This window comes from Molossus molossus, unplaced genomic scaffold (genome assembly GCF_014108415.1).
Source record: "Molossus molossus isolate mMolMol1 unplaced genomic scaffold, mMolMol1.p scaffold_m16_p_19, whole genome shotgun sequence".
NCBI lineage: Eukaryota > Metazoa > Chordata > Mammalia > Chiroptera > Molossidae > Molossus > Molossus molossus.
Window position 1 is genome coordinate 11586177 of NW_023425354.1, and position 24836 is coordinate 11611012.

The 24836-nt window shown below is 38.0% G+C and overlaps 1 protein-coding gene across 4 annotated transcripts in view; it reads right to left on the bottom strand.

Moving 5' to 3' along the window:
• Positions 1 to 24836, bottom strand: part of HELZ (helicase with zinc finger) — a 164026-nt gene that overhangs the window by 98567 nt on the left and 40623 nt on the right. For 3 of the 4 annotated variants that reach the window (XM_036269913.1, XM_036269910.1, XM_036269912.1), the window contains exons 6-11: positions 14526 to 14650; positions 11353 to 11409; positions 4590 to 4641; positions 3158 to 3233; positions 691 to 889; positions 133 to 240 (exon numbers count right to left, since the gene is read on the bottom strand). In XM_036269913.1, the coding sequence (XP_036125806.1) occupies positions 133 to 240; positions 691 to 889; positions 3158 to 3233; positions 4590 to 4641; positions 11353 to 11409; positions 14526 to 14650 (617 nt within the window). Of the gene's footprint in view, positions 1 to 132; positions 241 to 690; positions 890 to 3157; positions 3234 to 4589; positions 4642 to 11352; positions 11410 to 14525; positions 14651 to 17252; positions 17276 to 24836 lie in introns of all 4 variants that reach the window. The other variant, XM_036269914.1, reaches the window with a different exon arrangement.

The window sequence follows — 24836 nt, forward strand, 5'->3', positions numbered from 1 at the left end:
AGAACCTACATTAAAATGTACTTAGATTAAAACATTTTCAATGCTCTTTTAGCACAGAGATTTAAAGGCCAAAAAAAGCTTTAAGAAAATTGGAAAAAATTTTACATCATTTAAGTAGCACAAAATTCATACCTTACAGGTGAGAGCAAAGGTCCACGTCTGGTGAGACTTTTTGGTGTTGACAGTGACCGTCAGATCAGGACTATGTTCCACCTTTACTCCTTCTATACATTCACTAAGCTGAAAATAGAGAGCAACTCATGTTACATTTTTATTCCTGAAAGACATACAAAACTTCTGGCATACTAATTAAATGTCAACAGAAAGATGTGACGAAATTGTTTACAAAGCAAGGTATCTTATACATTAATTTTCAGTTATTTGTATAAAAACAAAATATAACAAAGCTAAAATAAGAGACATAAGAAAACAAACAACAAAATAAATGGCAGTAAAAACTCCCTGAATGAAAATAAATTAATACCTGTAAATCTCCAAACAGCTTAGTTCTACCCTTTATTTTAGCAAACGGCTCTACTTTTGCTACTAAAAAGACGTTATCAAGAATCAAGTTCTTCATGTAGAGGATAATGAAATAAACCAAAATATAGCACAAAATAAAGTCAAGACTCAAACAAGGTCATTATTTAAAACAAACAAACAAAAAAAAATGCAGTTTATTTTCCTCACCACTTTCTCAGGAGATAATGAATTCATCCACTTTTCTATCAAGGTTTCCATGTAACTGCCTGAGAACTGTTTATTCTCATTTTGCTGTTTCAATTTTATCAACCGTGAAGCATATCTTTTCTGCCATTCTGCTAGTTCTTCCTGGGAATGTGCTGAAGTACACTGCGCACCATACCTACAGATTCCTTGCTCTAAAAATCTAAGTAGAATAGGAAAGACTGTTTTATCATATACTTTGTTGGACCATTTAAAGATAAACTTTCAGCATTTGCCCTCCAACTCTTCAATAACAAAAACAAAACTTAATCTCCTGAAAGGCCATATTTATCACACTGTCTCACACAGAGGAGGAAGAAGAGGTTTAGAGAACATTTACAACAGTTTGTCAAACAGCAACTCCCCATATTCACTGACCTTCTTTGGAACAAGGGGATGCTAAAGCAGAACGCAGTCATAACCACCCTCCACCCACAAAAACCCACCATTGAAAAGGTAGCTACCTTCGTGATGTAACAACTCTATTACAAAATTCCTCTTAGAGCAGAAATTTTTATAGCAACACTGACATCAAGTGGATTAGTTTGTCAAACACAGGTATGCCCTACTTCCCAAAATGATATGACTTAAAGAAATTTTTCCACAAAGAATTTCATTCGGAAAAATAATTTACTATAACATTAATTATCATTTTTAAGGCTTCCTTTTTTTACCTTTACTCTTTTCTATATTACTATTACCTACATTTCATTGAAAATATTAGACTATATTAATTTGCTTGAAGTTTTAAATAAATTCAGAATAAAAGTTTTATTTAAGAATCACAATTAAATGGATTAAATTATTTAATAGGTACATTCACAAATGTTTATTTTAAAGGTTACAGAGTTAATGGTCTCTCTGTGTTTATGACTCAGAAAATTCAATTGACAAGTCAGTAGTCAACAACAGATAAAAATGTTAAGACTTGGATCGTTACTTTTTTAAAGTTATAAATATCCTGCAAAATTATGGGTCCAGTCAATTTTTAAATAATTGAAGCATAATAAAATAAAGCATATTATGATAAATTAAAAAACTAAAAATTAAACCATAAATAGCAAAATGGAGAAAAGAGTGATATTATATCAGTGTTTCAACTGGTAAAATATGGATAGTAAGAAATATAAAATGAACCACAGTACAACTTAAATTACCAAATGGCTCACCCTATTTGAAAAGGTGAGTATATATAAAGCTTTTCTTGATGATACACAAAGCACTTGAACTCAAATTATATTACTTATTAAGTGATCTTATGCTTCATAAAACATGTTTAAAATCATGCATTCGTTTCTCTTAAGTCTTAATGAGTCAAATATTCCTTTGTTCTACTGCTTTCTTTTAAATTATTCCCCTAAAGATTGAAAGTCGGATATTCTCATTTGGACTATAATTTTTTTTTACATTTCCTTTGCATAACCGGATTGAGGTCTACCTCTCCTGCCATAGGATGCCATCAGGATTTTCAAAATTCAATACTTAGTTTATTTCTATTATAAAATCTTAAATATTCAATCATCAAAGCTACATATCAAATTTCTTTCATCAAAAGCAATCTAGAGCCCTGGCCAGTTTGGCTCAGCGGTTAGAGTGTCGGCCTGCGGTCCGGAGAGACCCGGGTTCGGTTCCCGCTAAGGGCATGTACTTCGGTTGCAGTTTGTCCCCGGCCCTGGTTGGTCGTGCGGGTGGCAGCCACTCGATGTGTCCCTTCACGTCGATGTTTCTCTCTCTCTCTCTCTCCCTCCCACTCTATCTGTACAAAAAATGGAAAAATATCCTCAGGTGAGGATAAAAAAAAAAAAAAAAAAAAGCAATCTAGAGAATGAGATTGTATATCTAAAATCCCACTAGTTACTAGTGCTTATAAAAAGAAGAGTTCACCTTTCTAAATATGACTAATTCTTCCCACCTTAATACATAATTATTAAGTTATGAAAGATTAGCCCTTCAAATATAATTCTCAAATTCTATGTAAAAATCACATGAAGAAGACAATAGATTTTTTAGAAAAGTTATTAAAATAATTTAATAATTCTTCATTCATTTTATCTTCTACTTCAGTTTATATAAAGTAATTTCAATTACCATAACTTAGGTAAATTTCACATAAGCAAGAGACCAGCAATTAAATTCTGTTCAACTGGTATTATATTAATCTAACTGGTATAATAAGAAATTTCTAAACAAGTCTTAACAATCTCCGTTTATATCATTGTTTTTATAATTTAAAAAAGGCTCATCAATATGGCTTTGACTTTTATTATTTAACGATAATGACCATTATGGCTTGTTTCAAATTAAAAATAAACCATTTTATATTCAATCATTACACTTCTTCCTTCACATATTCTCTTCTTTAAAAAAGTGAAGGAAATTAACTATCCTTAGAATAAAACATATCATGGGTTTAAAAAAAAATTCACGTTACCTTTTACACAAAGTATATTCCTCGCTGCTTGTGATTCCTCTAGGTGGTGGGCGGAAATGCCAACCATTACAAGATCCTAGAAAGTAATCAGGATGTAGTCTTATCATTTGAGGCTTGCTAATAATTCTGATATTTTATTGTGTAAGAAATTCTATAAACCCTCCACACACATCATCCCAGATGATGTAAAAAGAACATGACACACTTGCCTCTACCAAAAAAGTAATTGGCCAATCAAGTGAGTTAAATTAACCATATGAAACTTGAAAATCACTGAAGACACAAAGAAGTTATCAAGCAGCTAAATCAAATCTATGACCCTGACTCTATCATAGCAACTGGTGGGCATTTTTCCAGTGCAGTCTCTTTTCAATCAACTAACGGGGGGGGGGGGATGCTGGCATGCTTGTCATTTCTTAAGTATGAGATGTGTCTCTATTAGGAATACTTCAGGAATGAGAAAATTATGTATCCTGGAAGGAAAGTTTATAGAACAAATTGCAAAACTGCATACTGAGTGAGAGAAAGTTACACATTACCACCCATGTTCCTTAGGATTTGTCTGACACATGTCATTGCATAAAGTAATCCTTTTTTACAATGGAAATAAAGTTCAAAAAGTTGAATTCTAAGGTAGGAGCTAAAAAAATAACATTTGTTTACTTCTGAATACAATGAGCTTTGATTCGTTTAGAATATAATAAGCCAGAGAAAATACGGCTTAGAGTTACAGAGGCTGAGCACAAGTTTACAAGGACCGCAGAGCAATTTTCTATTGCTACATGTCACTGTGCTGCCCTGCCCCCACTAAAATATAAAGATATTCAGCCAGGCTGAATTTAAAGCTGGGTTTCATCCCTTACTAGCTGTGTGACTGGGGAAATTAATGAACCTTAATAAATATTAGTTTCATCACCTCTCAAAAAGATGGAGAAGGGCTATAAGAAGTCAGTGCACATGTTATGAAACCCACTATGGCAGTACACAGTATCCAGCAAGCCTTCAATGAATGCTAGTGTCTCTTCCTTTTCCTCTGGCAAGAGATTTTAATGGTGGCAGGAACAACTCAATTTACAGATCAGAACTTCCAAAAAGTAGTCATTATACTAGCCTGGGATAGACAGAGGAGAAAAGATCTCTCACTCTAAGGATTGCTAAGAATGAGCTTTAAATTTTGAACTACATGGAGGCAAGAAAATGAAGTAGATGATCTCTGGTGTTTCGTACCATCATTACTCCATTATTCGAAGAAAAGGGGCCAGCAAAAAAAACTGCTTTCATCCACACCTATTTTTTTAAATAAAATTTTTATATAATCCCCTACACCTCCACTTCCGTGTACTGTAACTCAGTAAATTTCCTCCCAATCATCAATTAAAAAGCAATATCCAGAAACACAGCTACTAGAAGTTACACAGACTTTGGTACTTACCCTCTTCTAAATCTTCCATGTGATATCCAGAGAGGACGTTACTAGTTGCTGTCTGCAATTTTTCAAATGAAAGATATTTTTATAATAAGAAATATCCAGTTGATGTTGAATTAAACTTGGACATTTTCAATATTTTTTAAAGCTTGAGTTTAAATACTTAGAAAATTTTAACATTATATCTCAAAGATGTTTTACTCTTTGCTCTATGTTAAACTATATTTAAACACAGAAAACAAGGACTTGTGTGGTCCTCATTAAGGAAACTAACAGAGATTTCCTACATAAAAAATACCTGGTAGCAAAAGAAGAGACATCTAAGTCCCCAGTCCAATATCCTACAGAGTAGCACCTTCCACCACTTACTTATTTCATTCTCCTCTTCCTAATGCCCAGAGGATGAACAGTTAGTGAGGTGCTTTTCTCCTGTATCAAGCCAAGTACCACCACTTGGGGGCCTGGGAGCACATTCTGCCAAGTCCCCTCATTCTGGGATGAGCCATTCTCCACAATGGAGACCAGGATGGGGACCCACTCACTCTGACTTCCTGGTTTTCTTGACTCCCTTGGTGCAGATAAGTCCCCAATCTGTCCCTCTGGCTCTAATTTTACTCTAAGCTCCACAACCACAATTCCAACTGTGTGCCAGCCATGGCACTTTCTATTAACTATTCTATAGCACTTTACATGTCTGCCATGTACAGATACCTTGTCAACAGCCTGCACCTGACCCTGTACATTCCCGCCCCTCAGAGAGGATCGAGTACATACTGGGTGCTCAGTTAATGGTAGATGAATGGCTAGATGCACTTCAAACACAAGATGTTCAAAACAAATGAATAAACTTTACCGCAAATTTCATCCTCTTTCATTGCTACTTGTCTCAAATTCAGAGACTCATCTTCCCCAAAGAGAGCAAGACTGAAGTTATAAAAACCATCTTGAACTCTTCCTCTTCTGTCCTGCTGAGTAGTCTCCAAATCCTGCCCAACCAGGGGCAGAATGTCTCTTATACTCTACTCCCACTGCCACTGTCCTGGTGAGGCCCTCTTAATACTTGTCTAATCTATCCTGGAACAAACTGACTGCCATTCTTACCCTGCACCAAGTACCTCTGGATCTTCACTTAGCTACCCCATCCTTTGACCTCAGTTCCCTGCTCCTGACTCCCTGGTTTCCCCAGTGTTAACCTCTCCTTTCCCTGCCTGTACTCCTATCACAGCACTTAACTAACCACAGGCTGCCCTGTGAGTACATAGCTTGGGCATCTCAAACTGGCCCACCAGATCGTTTTTCATAAATATCTCAGCTTTCCAAAACCCACAGACCCTTGAATAGCACAGGTGCACAGTAAATGCAGAACTGAATCAGGAGAAAATGGTATCCCAAGGTGAAATGTGGAACATCTTGTACCATAAAAAGAATATCATAAATGCTAACTGGGTATAACTTGAACAATAATATCACTATAATTCATATGTTGTTGATTAAATTGTACTTTTTAGGTTGGGCTGGAACTAAATCACTATAATAACTCTATTGGAAAACGCCTTCGTATTCTCACTCCACTTACTAATAAGTTTTTAAAACAACCCATTCTTTTTGTAAAATGAGGACTGTATATAAGAATATGTAAGCTAACAAATCAACTGCAATTGTTTACATTACAAGGATTCTATGCTCACCAAAAAAGGTACATTAAAAGATCTCCTTAAATTGTGCAAGCAAGCTCTTAATGCCATAGTCCCACAGTAGGCCTTAAAAAGCTATTCCATCTACACAGAATGTATATATAAATATAAAAGCTAAAACCTGACTTCAAGTATGAATTTAAAGTATCCCTTCTAAAAAATTTATCAAAATAAATTTATCATTTATGCAAAAAAGATGGGAGTAAAATGTTTTGGTCATAAAATGAAGGCTTAAAGCATCTGTAATTGTCAACTGTTAGATGGGACAAACACATGGTGCGTTTCCCATGACAGCATCTACACTGATCTTAAATGGGCAGAGGAAACCTGAGCTGATACTGCAGCTCACAGGCTGGAAGGGTCTTATGAACACAACCTCATCAGCAGAGCTGATAACAAAAAAAAAGAGAGAGAGAGAGAAGCTCAGCCTGGAATGACTATTTGGTCACTATGACTTTTAGGTTCCAAAGTATTGTGCTTGGATTTTATTTTTTTAAAAAAAAAAAACATCCTTTTTATGTGCTCAGATCCCAACACAGAAGGGCAATATGAATTAGCTTATGATCCTTCCAGTCTTCACTGAAGCTGCCTTTGGGGAAAGCAGCCAAATTTCATACTGCTAGAATTCCTATAAATTCACAATCAAATCTATTGATTTGATAGTTTAAATTTTAATACAGAATAGAGCCTGGCTGGTGTAGCTCAGTGGACTGAGCGTCATCCCATGGATGTAGAGGTCCACCCAGTTCGATTCCCGGTTGAGGCACATGCCTGGATTTCAGGCTTGATCCCCAGTGCCGGGGTGGGCAAGAGGCAGCTGATGGATGTCTCTTTCTCTCACACTGATGTTTCTATCTCTCTCTCCCTTCCACTCTCTCTTAAAAAGAAATCAATAAAAACATATTTAAGAATATGTATTGTTTTTGTTCTCATTGGCCAGATTTCAGTTCCATGTCTTTAACCTCAACCCACTAGCATTTACAAGTTAAGTATCAGCTCAGCCCAACCTTTAAGTGAAAATTGTTGCTATTTTAAAATATATCATGTGCAATAATAAATAAGGGTACCATTGTTAACTTTTCTAGATGGATTTTTTTAAAATATCAGTTCACTAACCAAAAGAATACAACTTTGATTACATAGAAATTATAAACAAAACTAAATAATTTCTTCCAAAAGTACAGTCAGAAAATAAGTAATATTTGTGGACTTACATGTAACAGTATTACAAATATTAAAAATAAAATTTTAGAGGACTTCCAGTCAAGATGGTGGCGTAGGTAAACGCGGTATCGCGTCCTCCCACAACCACATCAAAGTTACAACTGAACTACAGAACAACCATCATTCAAAACCGCCTGAAATCAAGCTGAATGGAAGTCCTACAACTACGAAATTAAAGCAGCAGCCACAGCCAGACTGGTAGGAGGGGCGGCGGCGCGACGGGCTGGTCCCACACCCACATGTGGCGGATAAAAATCAGGAGGCTCCTGCGGCTGGGAAGGTCCTTCCTGAGGACTGAGGGGCCCCCGTCCCACACCAGGTGCCCCACTCAGGGTTCCAGTGCCAGGAAGAGAAGTCCCCATAACTTCTGGCTGGAAAAACCAGCAGGAACTGAGGCTCAGGGAGGCTGAGGCGGCTGGAGCCCCAGGCAGCTCCTTAAAGGGCCCGCGCACGGACTTATCGGACTCTCTCCCTCTAAGCTTGGAGGGGAGGCAGCTCGACGGGCACCAGAGGCATACAGGGAAGAACTGAGCTGTTTGGCACTGGAGCGAGGGCTAGAGAGGGGGCTTTCTCGGGGACAAACATGCTATCAGAGGCCTTTGTTCCTTTGGTGAGCCCTTCCCGGAGGCGGCAGACAGTCTCCATACCTGGGACTCCAACAACCTGGCTCACACTGGTAGCCCCGTCCTGCTGACTCCCTGAGGCCCTGCCCCGCCCAATTTTCAAGCCCACCCAAGCTGTTGCCACTTGCTTAACCATAGGATTGGCCGGTCTTGGATCCTGCTTCAGGTTTTTCCTAAATTCTTTCAAACGAGCAGCATCTGGTCTCAGCGAGCCCCATACCTCTCATTAAGTACTACAATGAAACAAACACAGGGAGGCAGCCAAAATGAGGAGACAAAGAAACAGGTCCCAAATGAAAGAACAGAACAAAACCCCAATAAAAGAACTAAGCGAAATGGAGATAAGCAACCTAACAGATACTGAGTTCAAAATACTGCTTATAAGGATGCTCAGTGAACTTAGTGAGAACCTCAGTGAACTTAGGGAGGGCCTCAAGAGCATTAAAAAGGACCAGTTAGAAATCATGGATACACAGTTAGAATTGAAGGAGGCATTAACTGAAATAAAGAATAATTTACACAGCTTCAATAATAGAGTATGTAAATCCAAGGAGCAAACCATCGATTTGGAATATAAGGAAGCAAAAAATCCCCAATCAGAACAGCAAAAAGAAAAACGAATCCAAAAAAGGAGAATAGTGTAAGGAGCCTCTGGGACAACTTCAAGCGTGCCAACATTCGCATCTTGGGGGTGCCGGAAGGAGAAGAGAGAGAACAAGAAATCGAAAACCTGTTTGAAACAATAATGGCAGAAAACTTTCCTAACTTGGTGAAGGAAACAGACATAACAAGTCCAGGAAGCACAGAGAGCCCCAAACAAGATGAACCCCAAGAGGCCCACACCAAGACACATCATCATCAAAATGCAAAAGGTTCAACACAAAGAGAGAATCTTAAAAGCAGCAAGAGAAAGGCAGCTAGTTACCTACAAGGGAGTTCCCATTAGGCTGTCAGCTGGTTTCTCAAAAGAAACTTTGCAGGCCAGAAGGGAGTGGCAAGAAATATTCAGAGTGATGAAAACCAAGAACCTACAACCAACATTACTCTATCCTGCAAAGCTGTCATTTAGAATCGATGGACATTTAAAAACTTTCCCAGACAAGAAAAAGTTAAAGGAGTTCATCACTACCAAACCGTTATTATATGAAATGAGGAAGGGTCTTTTTGAAGAAAAAGATAAAAGGTATGAACAAACAAAATGGCAATGAATACATATCTATCGACAATGGAATCTACAAACAAAATGAACAGGTAGAACAGAAACATTCTCATAGATACACAGAACATTTTGTTGGTTGCCAGTTGGGAGGGGGGTTGGGGGAATGGGTGAAAAAGGTGAAGGGATTAAGAAGCACAAATTCATTGCTAGACTGACAAACCTCAAAGGGAAAGGGGTTGGAGGGGGTGGGAAGAAATAAGCCAAAGAACTTATATGCATAACCAATGGACACAGACAATAGTGTGGGAAAAGGTGGGAGGGGGGCGGGAGTGGGGAGGAGGGGGTCAATGGGGGAAAAATGTGGAACATCTGTAATACATTTTACAACTAACAATAAAGATTTGAAAAAATAAATAAATAAAATTTTATATGTGTTGTGTGTGTGTATTTTGCATATGATTATCAGATGTTAAAGCTAGTAATTCAATTAAGGCAATAAAAAGAATAGAGTCAACAAAAATCTTTTTTCCAGACAGAGTGGGAGGAAGGGAGAGAGAGAGAGAGAGAAAGAGAGGAAAATATCAACATATCGATAGGTTGGCTCTTGCATAACCTCAACCAGGCCTGGGGATTGAACTGCAACCGAGGTACATGCCCTTGACCAAAATTAAAACCGAGACTCCCTGGTCCGCAGGCTGATGATCTAACCATTGAGCTAACCATCCAGGGCCAAAGCCAAAAATCTTAATAAAATAAAAGGTCATCTTATTTTACATTCTCATTTTAAAAATCTAAAACACTTAGACTTTTAAACAAGAAGACTAATTGTCTTCTTTTACTCCTCAAAAATTAAAAAGACTACCATATATACAAAAAAGGAAATGACTTTGAAGTTATTAGAGTTTACTGATTCTTGGTTAATTCACAATAAGATAACAGAAAACAAAGAAAATAACATTGTTCTAAAAATCTATATAATTGTAGCAAAAGAAAGAGTATCTTTATCCAGCTTAGGTAATTCATGATGACTGCTTGTTGGTATGAACTGATATATTAGTAGATGTGAAATGGAAAAGTGACCTACAGGAGGTCACAGTTAATACCCAGGGTCTCTGCTCATCCTCTTCACCTATCTGGAGCACCCTCCATCTCACTCTCCATGACACCAGCAGCTCCTCAGTCCTCAGCTCTTTGCTTAACTGCCCCATCCCATAACCATTCAATCACAGGAAGCTTATTCTTTTCCTTCATACCACTTACCTCAATGTGAATTACATCTGCAGCTGTTTAATTTATGTATTTGTTGCCTATCTCTTCGCAGAGGACAAGGACCATGAGCGTCTTGAGCAGTGCTATATCCCCAGCACCAAGCATACATAGTACCTAGCACACAGTAGGTGCCAATTTTTGAGTAAATAAGCCAATCAATCAATCATTTCACATGGACTTCCATTTACAATAAAAGCTCAGCAAAATTGCTATTTTTAAAATGAGACCTCTAAAATAAAAGTACTTTGATATGCCTGTATGAGGAACAGAACTGTGAGACTTAAAAAAGCTACGAGCCTTTTACATTGCCACTGCTGTGCCTGGCCTTCCATGTGTCCTTCAAGGGCATTACCAGAGCACATTTTTGTTCACCATTTGCCCTGATACACATTATTTCCATCTCCCACACACATTCCCTAAAATCAGACCTTAAATCACAGACTTCTTGATTCACAGGTTTAAGGAGTATCTCATTTTTAATGACAGTATTTTCTGACAGCCAGATGTAGTTAACACTAAAATGTCCCAGTCATCTTTTCATTTGCTGGCCATAGACTGCTAACAAGAATGAGAGATAGAAGAGAAGACCTAGGATGCAGGGGGGATATGAGAAGAAGCCAAGTTTCTAAGATGGGACCAAGCTGGTTACAGGAGAAGGTCAGAGGGTTCCATCACCCCACCTTTACAGCCTTGCTGTCTTGGCTGATGCCCAATGATTTTCCAAAATTTAATACAGAACAACACGTACTAGCCAGACTGAGTTAAACTCTTTCCAAAGACATCCACTGAAATAGTCTTACCTCTGTTTCTGTGAGAAGTGTTTTTAGTCTTGTTAAATCTTTTGTTACCATCCCGTTCTGAAAAGGTAAATGAAAAGGGGAAAAACTGATTAGTATTTTAGTTCTTTACTATGGGAACTTAATTCCTCAGCTATTTCTAAAGTGTATCTGTAAAGAAAACAATGCTACCCTCTTCTCCCATTTCCAATGTCATTAATCATGATAATAAAGCTAACCATCTATAAGGAAAGTTAAAAGGTTAATTTAACAGGACAAAATATATAGTGTACCCTAAAACACTGTATTCACCTTCCATAAGAGTTTAAAATCAATTCAATAAAGTATTCACACTGGGTAGCACCAAACAGCAAGATAGTGTAAGTGAAAAGAAAAATAAACCTAAACATTTTTAAAACTTTTTTTCCCTAAAACTAATGGACTTATATTTGCAAAATGGTGAATTCAATCAGTTACCCAAAGAATCAGATACATAAAATGATGATACCACTTTAAAGGTGACTCATTAATAAAGCTGATAAAGGAAAATATGCAAAATATTCTCTCTTCTGAAATTCAAATTTCACTTGAGATTAAAAGGCAAATTACTTTTTCCTATTTAAAAAACTCAACAGGGCCCGGCCAGTGTGGCTCAGTGGTTGAGCATCGAACCATAAACCAAGAGGTCACCAGTTCGATTCCTATTCAGGGCACATGCCCAAGTTGTGGGCCCAATTCCCAGTGAGGGGCATGCAGAAGGTGGCCAATCAATGTTCTCTCTCATCGATATTTCTATCTCTTTCTCCCTCTCCCTTCCTCTCTGTCTAAAATCAATAAAGAAAAAAATATATTAAAAACAGTGCAATAGGCTTGACTTATATAAAAAAGTTCCGCCCTGGCCAGTTTGGCTCAGCAGTTGGAGCATCGGCCTGCGGTCCTGAGAGGCCCGGGTTCGGTTCCCGCTAAGGGCACGTACCTCGGTTGCAGTTTGTCCCCTGCCCTGGTCGGTTGTGCGGGTGGCAGCCACTCGATGTGTCCCTTTCACATCGATGTTTCTCTCTCTCTCTCTGTTCCTCTCTCTCCCTCCCACTCTACCTGAACAAAAAATGGAAGAATGTCCTCTGGTGAGGATTAAAAAAAAAAAAAAAAAATAATAATAATAATAAAAAAGTTCCGCCCTGGCCAGTTTGGCTCAGCAGTTGGAGCATCGGCCTGCGGTCCCGAGAGACCAGGGTTCAGTTCCCGCTAAGGGCCTGTACCTCGGTTCGGTTTGTCCCCGGCCCTGGTTGGTCGTGAGGATGGCAGCCACTCGATGTGTCCCTTTCACGTCGATGTTTCTCTCTCTCTCTATCTTCCTCTCTCTCCCTCCCACTCTACCTGAACAAAAAATGGAAAAATGTCCTCGGGTGAGGATAAAAAAAAAAAAAGTTCCTTAATCTTGCCCTGGTCAGTTTGGCCCAGCGGTTGAAGCATTGGCCTGTGGACTGGAGAGTCCCAGGTTCAGTTCCTGCTAGGGGCACGTACCAAAAAAGAAAGAGAGAGAGGAGAGAGGAGATAGAGGAGGGAGAGAGAGAGAGGAGGGAGGGAGGAAGAATTTTCTTAACAATAGACATATATTATCATCTTCTTAGAACAAAAGACCTATGTCATTTCGCTATATTAATAATACATTTTAGCTTTAATATACATTTGTGAATTTGATGAAATCAAAAAATACTATTAAAACAATTAAACAATATACTAATTTCTTAGAAAATAATTAATTTATTCTCTGAAACGGACCATTACATTACTACACTCAGCAGTATACCAAGTACTTTCCTAATTTCTTTTTTTTTCACCAAATATATTTATTTGCATTGAAAACACAACTTCAAAAGAATAAGGAAATAAAATAAAATAGGGAATTCATGCTATATAGCAAAGTATATATATGCTTTCTTGCTTTCACTGTTTTTCATTATGATTCCTGCAAAATATCAGAGAATTTTATAACAGCTACCAACTGGGGGAAAAAAGAGTTATACTATCTCATCTTCCAATTTCTACAGATTGCCAACTCTTAAGTTCCAAAAACAGTCTTTCAGTTACGTCAACCAAACTCTAGAAAATTAAATGCTACATAAAAAATTAATTCCAAAGTCTGAACAGAACTAAATAGCTTCATCAGAGTGGTCATGAATATCAACTGACACACATACCATCTTCAGAAACAAAAGTAATTATTACTTACTTTACATAAATGTAAATATTTTATTAAATAAATGGCTGAATTTAAGAACCCTATAAAATCATATGTCAACAAGAGAGTTTTTAAACATATTTAAAACATAAACAAGTCTGGCCAGTGTGGCTCAATGGTTGACAATTGACCCATGCACCGAGGTTACCAGTTTGCTTCCTGGTCAGGGCACATGCCCAGGTTGTGGGCCCGATCCCCAGTGGGGGGCATGGAGGAGGCGGCCAATGGATGTTCTCTTTCATCGATGTTTCTAACTCTCTCCCCCTCTCACTTTCTCTATAAAAACAATATGGAAAAAAATAAAAATAAAACAAACAAAACCAAAAATATTTCCAGGTTCTGTTAAATTATATCTTTAAAGAAAATTATTTAGCTATCCTATACTTTAAAAGTTGTCACAAGTACCTGCAATTCCTTTATACATATATTATCACAAACTACAAGAATCCAATGATTAAACATCAGTTTGTTGAAGAAAAATGAGTATCTCAAGGTACTCATAAACTTTCATTTCCAGTAGGAGAAAATAAGAGAAGAAATGCATACTAATTGTTTTATCCCACAATATTTTGAATGAGTCAAATATATGAATCTCTTTTCAGACATTCAAAATTAGAATTCATTACCATATGATTTCACTCTTATGTGGAACATAAAATTGAAAGCAACAAATGAACAAGCAAAAAAATCAAACAAACAAGACAAAAAAATTCATAGACACAAACAATATGATGGTTACCAGAGGGAAAGGGCGCGGAGGGAGCAGTCAAGGATAAAGGGGGTCAAATATATGGCAAGAGAAGGAGAACTGACTTTGGGTGGTAAACACACGATGCGACACACAAATGACGTATCAGAGAATTATACACTTAAAAACTATTTAAGTTTATTAATCATTGTCACCCCAATAAATTATTTTTAAAGCATTGAAAAAGAATATTAGAGTTCAACATACCAGGGACTCTCCTGTCAGTGACTTGGCAAGAATGTTGGACACAAGCTGGAGCCTTCCTTTCAGCTGCATGCAGCAAAGCACTGCCTGGAAGGCATCATCTCCCTTGGCCAGTCCTTCTCCCAGCACTGTCACAGAACAGCCATCATTAACCATGTGATACTGAATACACATTTTCCTTGATTTTAATATCATAAGCATGGCTTTTATTTTTATCCTCAGACATTTTTTTCCATTTTTTGTTCACATAGAGTGGGAGGGAGAGAGAGGAAGAGAGAGAGAGAGAAACATCGACGTGAAAGAGACACATCGAGTGGCTGCCACCCACACGACCAACCAGAGCCGGGACAAACTGCAACCGAGGTACGTGCCCTTAGCGGGAACCGAACCCGGGTCTCTCTGGACCACAGGCCAATGCTCCAATCACTGAGCCAATCCGGCCAGGGCAGCATGACTTCTTATATGCTAAAAGAAAAACTTCAAGTACTAGAGGAAAGCATGATCTTTCAGTTCTGTCCAGACATGCATAAAGACAAGAAAAGAACATAGGACAATCCACAAATCAAACCCACCAGCACCTAGAGTCAGTAGGATCCCACCAAAATCACAGGAAAAAGAATGAATCTTAAAGCCCTCAAACCTATAATTTATGGGTACAAGAGGACTTTTAAACTGCAGATATAGTAAATGAACAAAGTTCTCACATTTTTGACAATAACACAAGAGACCCAGTGCCATTAAAATGCATAAGAATAGAAACTGTAAATCTCAACATTTGATATTCCTAAGCAATAAAGAATGAGTCTTTAGCAATACCAGAAATGTTAAGAAAGAACCCAGTTGCCAGATGCTACTGAATTGTTTGCAAGTGTTGACAGATTTAATTTTATACAATGACAAGGAACACATATTTCTAACAATACAGAATATACTCATTTTTATGCCATGTCATTTGAGATATTTCCTCAGAGTAATTGCTAATGGGTCAACTAGTAAAATAATCTGTGTCTGTAGCCTTCTCTTTTTTATAATCCTCGCCCGATTTTTGCTCAGACAGAGTGGGAGGGAAAGAGAGGAAGAGAGAGACAGAGAGAGAAACATCGATGTGAAAGGAACACATCGAGTGGCTGCCTCCCGCACAACCCCAACCAGGGCCGGCAAACTGCAACCGAGGCACACGCCCTCAGCAGGAACCGAACCCGGATCTCTCTGGACCACTGGCCTATGCTCTAACTGCTGAGCCAAACTGGCCAGGGCTGTAGCCTTCTCTTTAATGCTAAGTCCAAGATTCTATTTTGAGTTTGTACACACTTTATGGTTTCCTTTGTAAGATACTAATTTCCCGGGGAAAAAATATTTTGGAAATTACATTTTTTTCTAATTATTTCCAAGGAAATGTTTAAGTATTAGTATAATATACTGCATATTTAAAGTCCATTGGGTCTCTTCATAATATTTTTATTTCAGTTGTACTGAACATATCCTTTCGTTATGTTGTTCAATATTTTTATTACACAAATAATGTAACATTAATAAAATTCTACATAAAATTTTACCATAAGCTTACCACTAAACAGTTTTAATTTATTCATGTCCTTTCAATTTTAGTCAATATTTACATACTTTTTACATGATTATAACTGATGTAAATATGTTTGTATTCTGATTTCCTTCCCTTCTCAACAGATTCAATATTCCCATGTTAATACACTGTATAGTTACCATATTACTGTATATATAATGTTCTTTCAAGTAGATAGATACATCAATTTAACTATTCCTTTGCTCAAAACAATTACAATTTTTAACTACTGACAATAACACTGAGCCATCGGTGTGGCTCAGTTGGATGAGTATCGTCCAGTGCTGTGCATGGAAAGGTCGCCGGCTGGATCCTTGGTCATGGCATATACCGGGTTTCAGCTTGATCCAGGTAGGTGGCATGAAGGGGGCAACTGATGGATGTCTCACTCTCACATCAGTGTTTCTCTCTCTCCCTCTCCCTTCCTCTCTAAAACCAATTTTTTTTAATCTTAAAAAAAATTAACACTGCAATAAACATCTTTATGTATAAAGCCCTCATTGAATCAGGTAACTAAACTGAAAGTTGTATTCTCTCTGTATTTAAGGTTTTATTCAATTACTTTTAGTTGGGCCAAACTGTTGTCTCACACTACATCCAAGTTACAGATCACTCATCCACTCAACTGTCACTGGAAAATCCCAAAAAGTGAGTAACTCCAATAGAATGTCATTATGAATGTCTTAAGCATCTTAGAGTATCTCCCTCAGATCACACTATTCCTAAAACTATTCAAATATGACCTTTCATTAATCACTTTATCTCTCTGGCCCTCACTGCTGTCATCTGTAAAATAGAAAATGTCGCCCTGGCTGGTCTTGCTCAGCGGTTAGAGCATTGGCCCTCAGACCAGAGAGTCCTGGGTTCAGTTCCCGCTAAGAGCACATATCTTGGATGTGGTTCATCCCTGGCCCCAGTTGGGGTTGTGCAGGTGGCAACCAGTTGATGAGTCTCTCTCACATCAATGTTTCTCTCTCTCTTTCCCTCCCACCCTCCCTCCCGCTCTATCTGCAGATAAATGCAAAAATGTCCTTGAATGAGGATTTAAAAAAATAAAAATATGTCTAAATTTGTTGTAGGGATCAAATAATATAAGGCAAATAAAATGCTTTGAAAAGACAAACAACAGGCAAGTCTGGACTACTTACATTCTCTAAGCCTGTTTTCTCCCCTGTAAATGGAAAGGACAGTTACTTCTAATAAAGTTGGGGTAAAGATTGACTAACTGTGTTCATTATAAAGTATCTAGCACAGTCTCTTCATAAGAGTCCCCTACATGTTACCTTCCCCTTCTAAAAATTATAAAGCAGCACTGAGAACTACTAAGGGGCTATCTTAGTTCCTTTTTAGTAACTGGGATATTAAGGCACTATAGTTGTTAAGAGCTAAAGAATGTTTCAAGGAAGGAAACAAGAACAAAAAAATCTAAGAGCATTTCAACCTCAGATGATTATGTCATGTTTAAAGAGTATTAAACTGCCCTGGCCGGTTTGGCTCAGTGGTTAGAGCGTCGAACTGTGGTCCAGAGAGACCAGGGTTCGGTTCCCGCTAAGGGCGCGTACCTTGGTTGCAGTTTGTCCCCAGCTCTGGTTGGTCGTGCGGGTGGCAGCCATTCGATGTGTTCCTTTCACATCGATGTTTCTCTCTCTCTGTCTTTCTCTCTCTTCTCTCCCTCCCACTCTATCTGAACAAAACAAAAATGTCCTCGGGTGAGGATAAAAAATAAATAAATAAAGAGTATTAAATTATATTTTACAAACACCTTTCATAGATCTTTGATTTTGTACAAGGTATTTGCTGAATATTATTTTGCAATAGTTCTCCCATTACATTGATGTCTGCATGTCTCAGTATTTGTCAAAATGATGTTTCTCTTTTTTCTCTCCTCCATAAACAAGAAGCAATACTGATATAATTTCTTCCAACTGTTCATTTTTAATTGATTTTAGAGAGGAAGGGAGGGAAAGAAGGAGAGCGGGAGAGAAACATCAATTTGTCATTCCACTTATTTATGCATTCACTGGTTGCTTCTTGTATGTGCCCCAACTAGAGATTGAACCTGCAACCTTGGTGTACCAAAAAAGACGCTCTAACCAATTGAGCTACCCAGCCAGGGCTCCAACTATTGTCTTTAAATACAATTCAGTTTACATCTTATGGGATCCCACATGAAGAACTATGGCAAAGAGCCCAGCCGGTATGGCTCAGTATGAGTGTATTCCATGGACAGAGAGATTCTGGTTGGATTCTCGGAGAGGGCACATGCCCAGATTTTGGGCTCAATCCCCAGTGGGGGGCATGCAAAAGGCAGCCCATTGATATTTTCTCTCACATCGATGTTTCTATCTCTCCCTTCCTCTCTCTAAACAAGTCAATAAAAACATATTTTTAAAAAAAGAACTATGGAAAAAGAATAAGTCAACAATTATAGATAAAAACTTCTCCTGTTATTGCATCATATAACATACAGCTTTCAGAGGGAGGGGTGTGGGGAGGACTGGATGAAAGGTGAAGAGATTAGCCAAAAAAATATATATGCTTAACCCTCAGACACAGAAAACAGAGAGGTGATGGCCAGAGGGAAGGGGAGATGGGGCCTGGGTGGAGGTGGGCAAAGTGGGGGAAATGGGGCATCTGTATAGTGTGAACAATAAAAATAATGTTATTTTTTTAAAAAGACACATTCTGACAAAAAACCTGCAATGCTGCCAATCTGGTCCCTTATTATTTTTAATTTCTTGACAAGCAGGAAGAAAACAAAGTATGGCCTAGTGTATTATTAAACTTGCCTCAACTATGATTGAACTTGCTAAAAGAGATATTAAATATAATCTAAGCCTGAGCAATTATAAAAAAGCTACAATTCTCTGCAAATGAATTCTCTTCCCACCAACTATCAGTGAAAGTCTACTGTGAGCACGCAACTGTTCCCAAACTGAATTGCTCCTCGTGTCCACCAGGAGTTAGAAAGAAGAAACCTGAACAGCTTAGCTGTCTTTCTGGATTCATGTCTCTACCACTTCTTATTAATAAGTTTTTGAAATATTTTCTAACACCTGAAATATGTTTATTTGGAATGGTTTGGACCAGAAACTGAGTAATATTAAAGAAATAGTTATTGAACTGGTCCAACAAAAATAGCCTGTTAGGTCCTGGCCGAGTAGCTCAACTGATTAGAGTACCATCCCACTACACCAAGGTGAGGGTTCAATCTCCAGTCAGGGCACGTACAAAAATCAACCAATGAATGCATCAATAATTGGAACAACAAATCGATGTTCTTCTCTCTCTCTAAATCAATCAATAAAAAAAAAAATTTTTAAGTCCATTAGTGCCCTGGCCAGTTTGGCTCAGCGGTAGAGCGTTGTCCCACAGACCAATGAGTTGTGGGTTCAATTCCAGCCAAGGGCACGTACCTAGGTTGTGGTTCATCCCCAGCCCTGGTCAGGGTCATGCGGGAGGCAACCAGTCGATGGGTTCCTCTCACGTTGATGTTTCTCTCTTTCTCTCTCTCTCTCCCTTTTTTGCCCTCCCACTCTGTCTGAAGATAAATAGAAAAATATCCTCAGGTGAGAATTAAAAATGTGTGTGTGTGTGTGTGTGTATGTGTAAGTCTGTTAGTGGTTGATAGACTCTAGCTACCAAAAGGAGAAGATTAACAACTAAAATGTAATTCCACTTGCGTGTAAAGAACTACCTGCAATCAGAAAGGTAATTTAAAACAGTAAATGTTGAGTATTAGTCTATATTTTTTAGTAACATGACCATATTAGGTTATTTCGTTTATCAGGTCCTTAGTTATTTCTAAAATCTTTTATTGAAGAGCTTAGCCCAAAGTGTTTGCCCCAAATTTTTCAAAAGAAAAATTCTAATGACCATAAAAACGAAATCCTTTAGTCCTTAATAAAGTGAAATCATTCACTGCTTGGATATAATTACACTCTCTGAACCAACACTTCAGGAACAAAATAAAAATAGATTATTTTTAAGAATATGTAAATTTATAATTTATAAATAAACTCCTTTCCTAAATAGCAGCCATTTAATTTGTGTCAATAAACTTCTTTTCAAAAAATATATTTGGGGGTAGGAAAAGTAGTATATAAGCAGACTCCAAACACTGGAAGACCTAAATCTAAGTATTAACCAGAAATTAAAATGTCCATTTCTTACAGGTAACAAAAAGTATAATATCAGCCAAAGCAAGAACACTGTGGCAAACCTCTCACCAGTGTCCATTTGGTCAAATCAGGGTTTTCCCCCAATATTCTTCTCCTCTTCCTCGACCCTTTTCCCTCACCCTTGCTTTTCTCCCAACTGTAGTAAATAAACATTTTTAGACATGTGGGCTACAGCTGTTGTGGCATATTATGCCCTTCCTACCAAGGTCTTTTACAGATAAAACGTTTCCCTTTATAGAATGCTTTTGGAAAATGAAAAGCCTTAACACTCTTCCATGTTATCTATTCCTAGACCCTTCTGAATATTTCAGTTTTAAATACTATAATACACTTTTTTTTAATACCTGCTACCTGCTCCTTTCAATATTAAGTCCTTAATCCAGTCACAAAAATCTTCATGATCTCCTTAGGTTTGCAATGAGCTTTAAAGTTAAGCTCTCATTTCATATTTTTGGAAGTCCTCTTTCCTTCAACTGGAGTTCACTGTAAAGAGGCCTGGACTCCTTCCTTCCTTCTCATGAAAATACATGAAGTATTTTCATACTTCAGAAACATAGGTCATTTCTCCTGGTTTATTTTCAGTGTTCCAGTTTAAACTTTAGAACTAATTCATTTATGTCCCTCAACTTCCTCATTACTATATAAATAGAAAATGAATGTACACAGTAAAAAGCTGACAACACAACTAAGCATAAAAATAAAACTGAAACCTGGTTCCCAGAACATCATAAATGGTTTTTATTTCATCATCTACATGCTTGAATAAACTTTTTACCTAAGGCATTGTTAACATATTGGCAAAAGTAGCCTGTTATACACTGTGTGTGCATGAGAGAGAGTGGGTTTGCTGTGTGCAGAGCCTTCAACTTCCTCTTTATAAAGAATCCCAATTTCCAAGATGCATTTACTATATAATTACAGCAGTTAAACCTCTGCTAATTGTTCAATAACTGGATTAAGAAGTTAATTTTGTTTTGCCATTAAAACAAAATCAATTTAACTGAATTTTTATTTTAAAACTCTTCACTGCCATCATTTCCATTCAGAGAGTCAATGTCTTGCCACCTCTGCTGTAGGAATTACAAGGAAATGAAGAGTGAAAGTCAAGATCCCATTCCACAAAGCCTTAAGTTCCTATTGAAGAACAAACTGTGGTCCAGCCATTCCAGGGAATACTAATCAGTCATAAAAAGGAAAAACTTACGGAGATACACTTTGGATGGGTCTCAAATATATGGTGAGGGAGGGAAAAGCCATCTTAAAAGGTTACATACAGCCCTGGCCAGGTGTGGCTCAGTTGGTTGGGTAGCAGGCACAGAAAGGTTGCTGGTTCAATTCCTGGTCAGGGCATATGCCTGGGTTTCAGGCTCAATCCCCGGCAGGGGGCCTGCAGGAGGCAGATGATCAATGCCACATTTTTTCTCTCTCTCTCTCTCCCATTCCCTCTAAAAAAGGGTTACATACAGTATGATTACATTACATAATATTTTCAAAATGACAAAATTATAGAGATGGAGAACATATTCATGGTGGCTAGGGATCGGGGATGGTGGAGAGGGGAAATAGTGAGTAACTTTATAGGGTAGCAGTAGCACAAGGGAGATCTTGGTGAAAATGGAACAATTCTGTATCTTGACTGTGTTGGTGATTACATGAATCTACACGTGATCAAATTTCCAGGTTTTGATATTGTACTACAGCTATGTAAGATGTAAGGTATATAAGAGCTCTCGGTATTATCTTTGCAACTCCCCGTGAATCTATAATTATTTCAAAATGAAATGTTTTTTAAAATTCGTACTGGAGCCCTGGCCAGTTTGGCTCAGCAGTTAGAGTGTCGGCCCAAAGAGTCACAGGTTCGATTCTGGTCAAGGGCACGTACCTCGGTTGTGGTTCGTCCCCAGCCCTGGTCAGGGTCGTGCAGGAGGCAACCAGTCAAAGTGTGTCTCTCACATCAATGTTTCTCTCTCTCTCTCTTTAAAATAAAAAATAAATTCCTATTGGACAAATAAAGCTTGTACACATGAAATTTTTTTTAAAAATAGTTCATTCAACTGGATCTAAAGAACAATTTTAAAATGTTATTAGAATGCATCCCCAGTTTAAAAGTCTGACGAAGTGAAAAAACAGTAGATGGACTAGGGGCTTGAAGACCCAAATTCTTGTCCCTACTTCACTACTGATTATTTAAGTGATTCTGAGCCTCAGTTTTTTCATTTCTAGAATATCCTTTTGCCCTTGTTTCCAAGTGTAGTATGCCAAACAGAATAATGCTTGCAAAACCCTAAACAATACATAGGGAGTAGTTTAGGACAGAGAAAAGGTGCCTGGCCTTTCAGATCAGAAAGACCTCACTGCAAAACCATACTTCCCCTCTGGGCTGGCTCTGCGCTATTAAACAAATTCCTTAATCTCACAAAGCCTGCTTCCTCATCTGTGAAACTGCAGTGATATTACAATGTGATTAAGTAACATAACACTTCAGAGGGCCTGACCCAGAGATGACTCTGAATAACTACTGTCACCCCTTCTTAACTATTTTTCAAAAAATAATATTACCATAAACTCTGTTTAATCATAACTCTTCCAAGAAGCAAGATGGGTTAAAGATGCCACTTTCCCCCCAAGGGAATGTAGATGATTCACTCAATCACATATCAATTTTCCTTTTTTAAATACAGTTGGCCTCTAACAGGGTTGCAGGTTACTTCACACGGCAAATACCATTACAATAAATGTCAACAGATGCCTCACACTCCTTTGTTTGTAATGATGACTTCTTATATTAATGACACCCTCAGCTGGGGTTTAAAAATCTTGCAGCCTTATGAAAATATTCACTGATATTTATGATGATTGAGTTTGTCCTACATACTACATGTAGTATTAATACTCTTATAGTTGCTAAGATTTTTCTTTTGATTTTACTTTCTTCATTTACCTCATTCCATTTTGTCAGTGTAAAAAATATGTTTCTGCCCAGCCACTGTGGCTCAGTGGATTGGGCGCCGTTCCATGGACTGAGATGTCTCAGTGTGACTCCTGATCGGGGCACATGCCTGGGTCGAGAGCTCAATCTCCAGTGGGGGGTATGAAGGAGACAGCTAATCGATGTTTCTCTCTTACATCGACATTTCTGTCTCTCCCTCCCTTCCTCTCTCTCTCTCTCTCTCTAAAAAGTCAATAAAAACATAGTAAATAAAAATGTTTCCTATATAATGAATATCTGAAGGGCAGAAGAAGAACCACTATTTCAGGATAGTTTTCCTGTTAGGTGCAACACAAATTATATTCAGATAATGAAAACAGATTTGACCACCTCACCATCCATGGTCACCAGTTTGGCAGCGTTCACTATCCAGAACACAACAACAAACTGGGAACTAAGCTCCATGAACTTTAAGACAATGTAGTTTATTCCCAATATGCCCTTGTGTTCTCAATTCAAAGCCTATTGAAGTAGAATTCCAACTTTAAAACTTTATAACTCTGATCAGTTGCTGGTTTAACAAAACAACCATAAAAAACACGGGAACATCCCTGGCCAGTTTGGATCAGCAGTTAGAGCATTGGCCTGAGGTCCAGAGAGACCCGGGTTCAGTTCCCACTAAGGGCATGTACCTCGGTTGCAGTTTGTCCCTGGCCCTGGTTGAGTCATAGGGGTGGCAATCACTCTAGGTGTCCCTTTCACATCGATGTTTCTCTCTCTCTCTTTCTTCCTCTCTCTCCTCCCACTCTATCTGAACAAAAAACGAAAAAATGTCCTCGGGTGAGGATTAAAAAAATAACAACACAGGAACAAGCAAGTAAATCTGATTATACAATGAGTTTTAGATAATATTAGGCAATTACTGTCCATTTTATTAGATTAATAATAGTATTATGATTATGTAGGTATGGTCTTTTTTTTTTAAGAGATGCATACTGAAGTATCTAAGGGTAAATATCATAATGTCTATAATTATATTTAAATATTTCAGAAAAATAAATGAAGTAGATATGGTAAAATATTATAATTTAAGTTTTGAGAATATCAATATTTATTATACTATTTCCTCTTCTACTTTCCTATGTGTTTTAAGTTTTTCATAATAATTTTTTTTTTTAATTCCATAACAAGTCCAGCTGGTGTGGCTCAGTGGTTGAGCATCGACCCATGCACCAAGAGGTCGCTGGTTCCATTCCTGGTCAGGGCACATGCCCAGGTTGTGGGCCTGATCCCCAATATAGGGCATGCAGGAGGCGGCAGTCGATGTTCTCTCTCATCGATGTTTCTATCTCTCTCTCCCTCTTCCTTCCTCTCTAAAGTGGGTAAAGAAAAACTATTTTTAAGAAATATAAAATTTAGCGCTGGCCGGGTTTTCTCAGTGGTTAGTGCATCAGCCTGCAGTCCGGAGAGACCCGGGTTCGGTTCCCACTAAGGGCATGTACCTCGGTTGTAGTTTGTCCCCGGCCCTGGTGGGGTCGTGTGGGTGGCAACCACTCAATGTGTACTTTTCACGTCGATGTTTCTCTCTCTCTCTCTCTCCCTCCCACTCTATCTGAACAAAA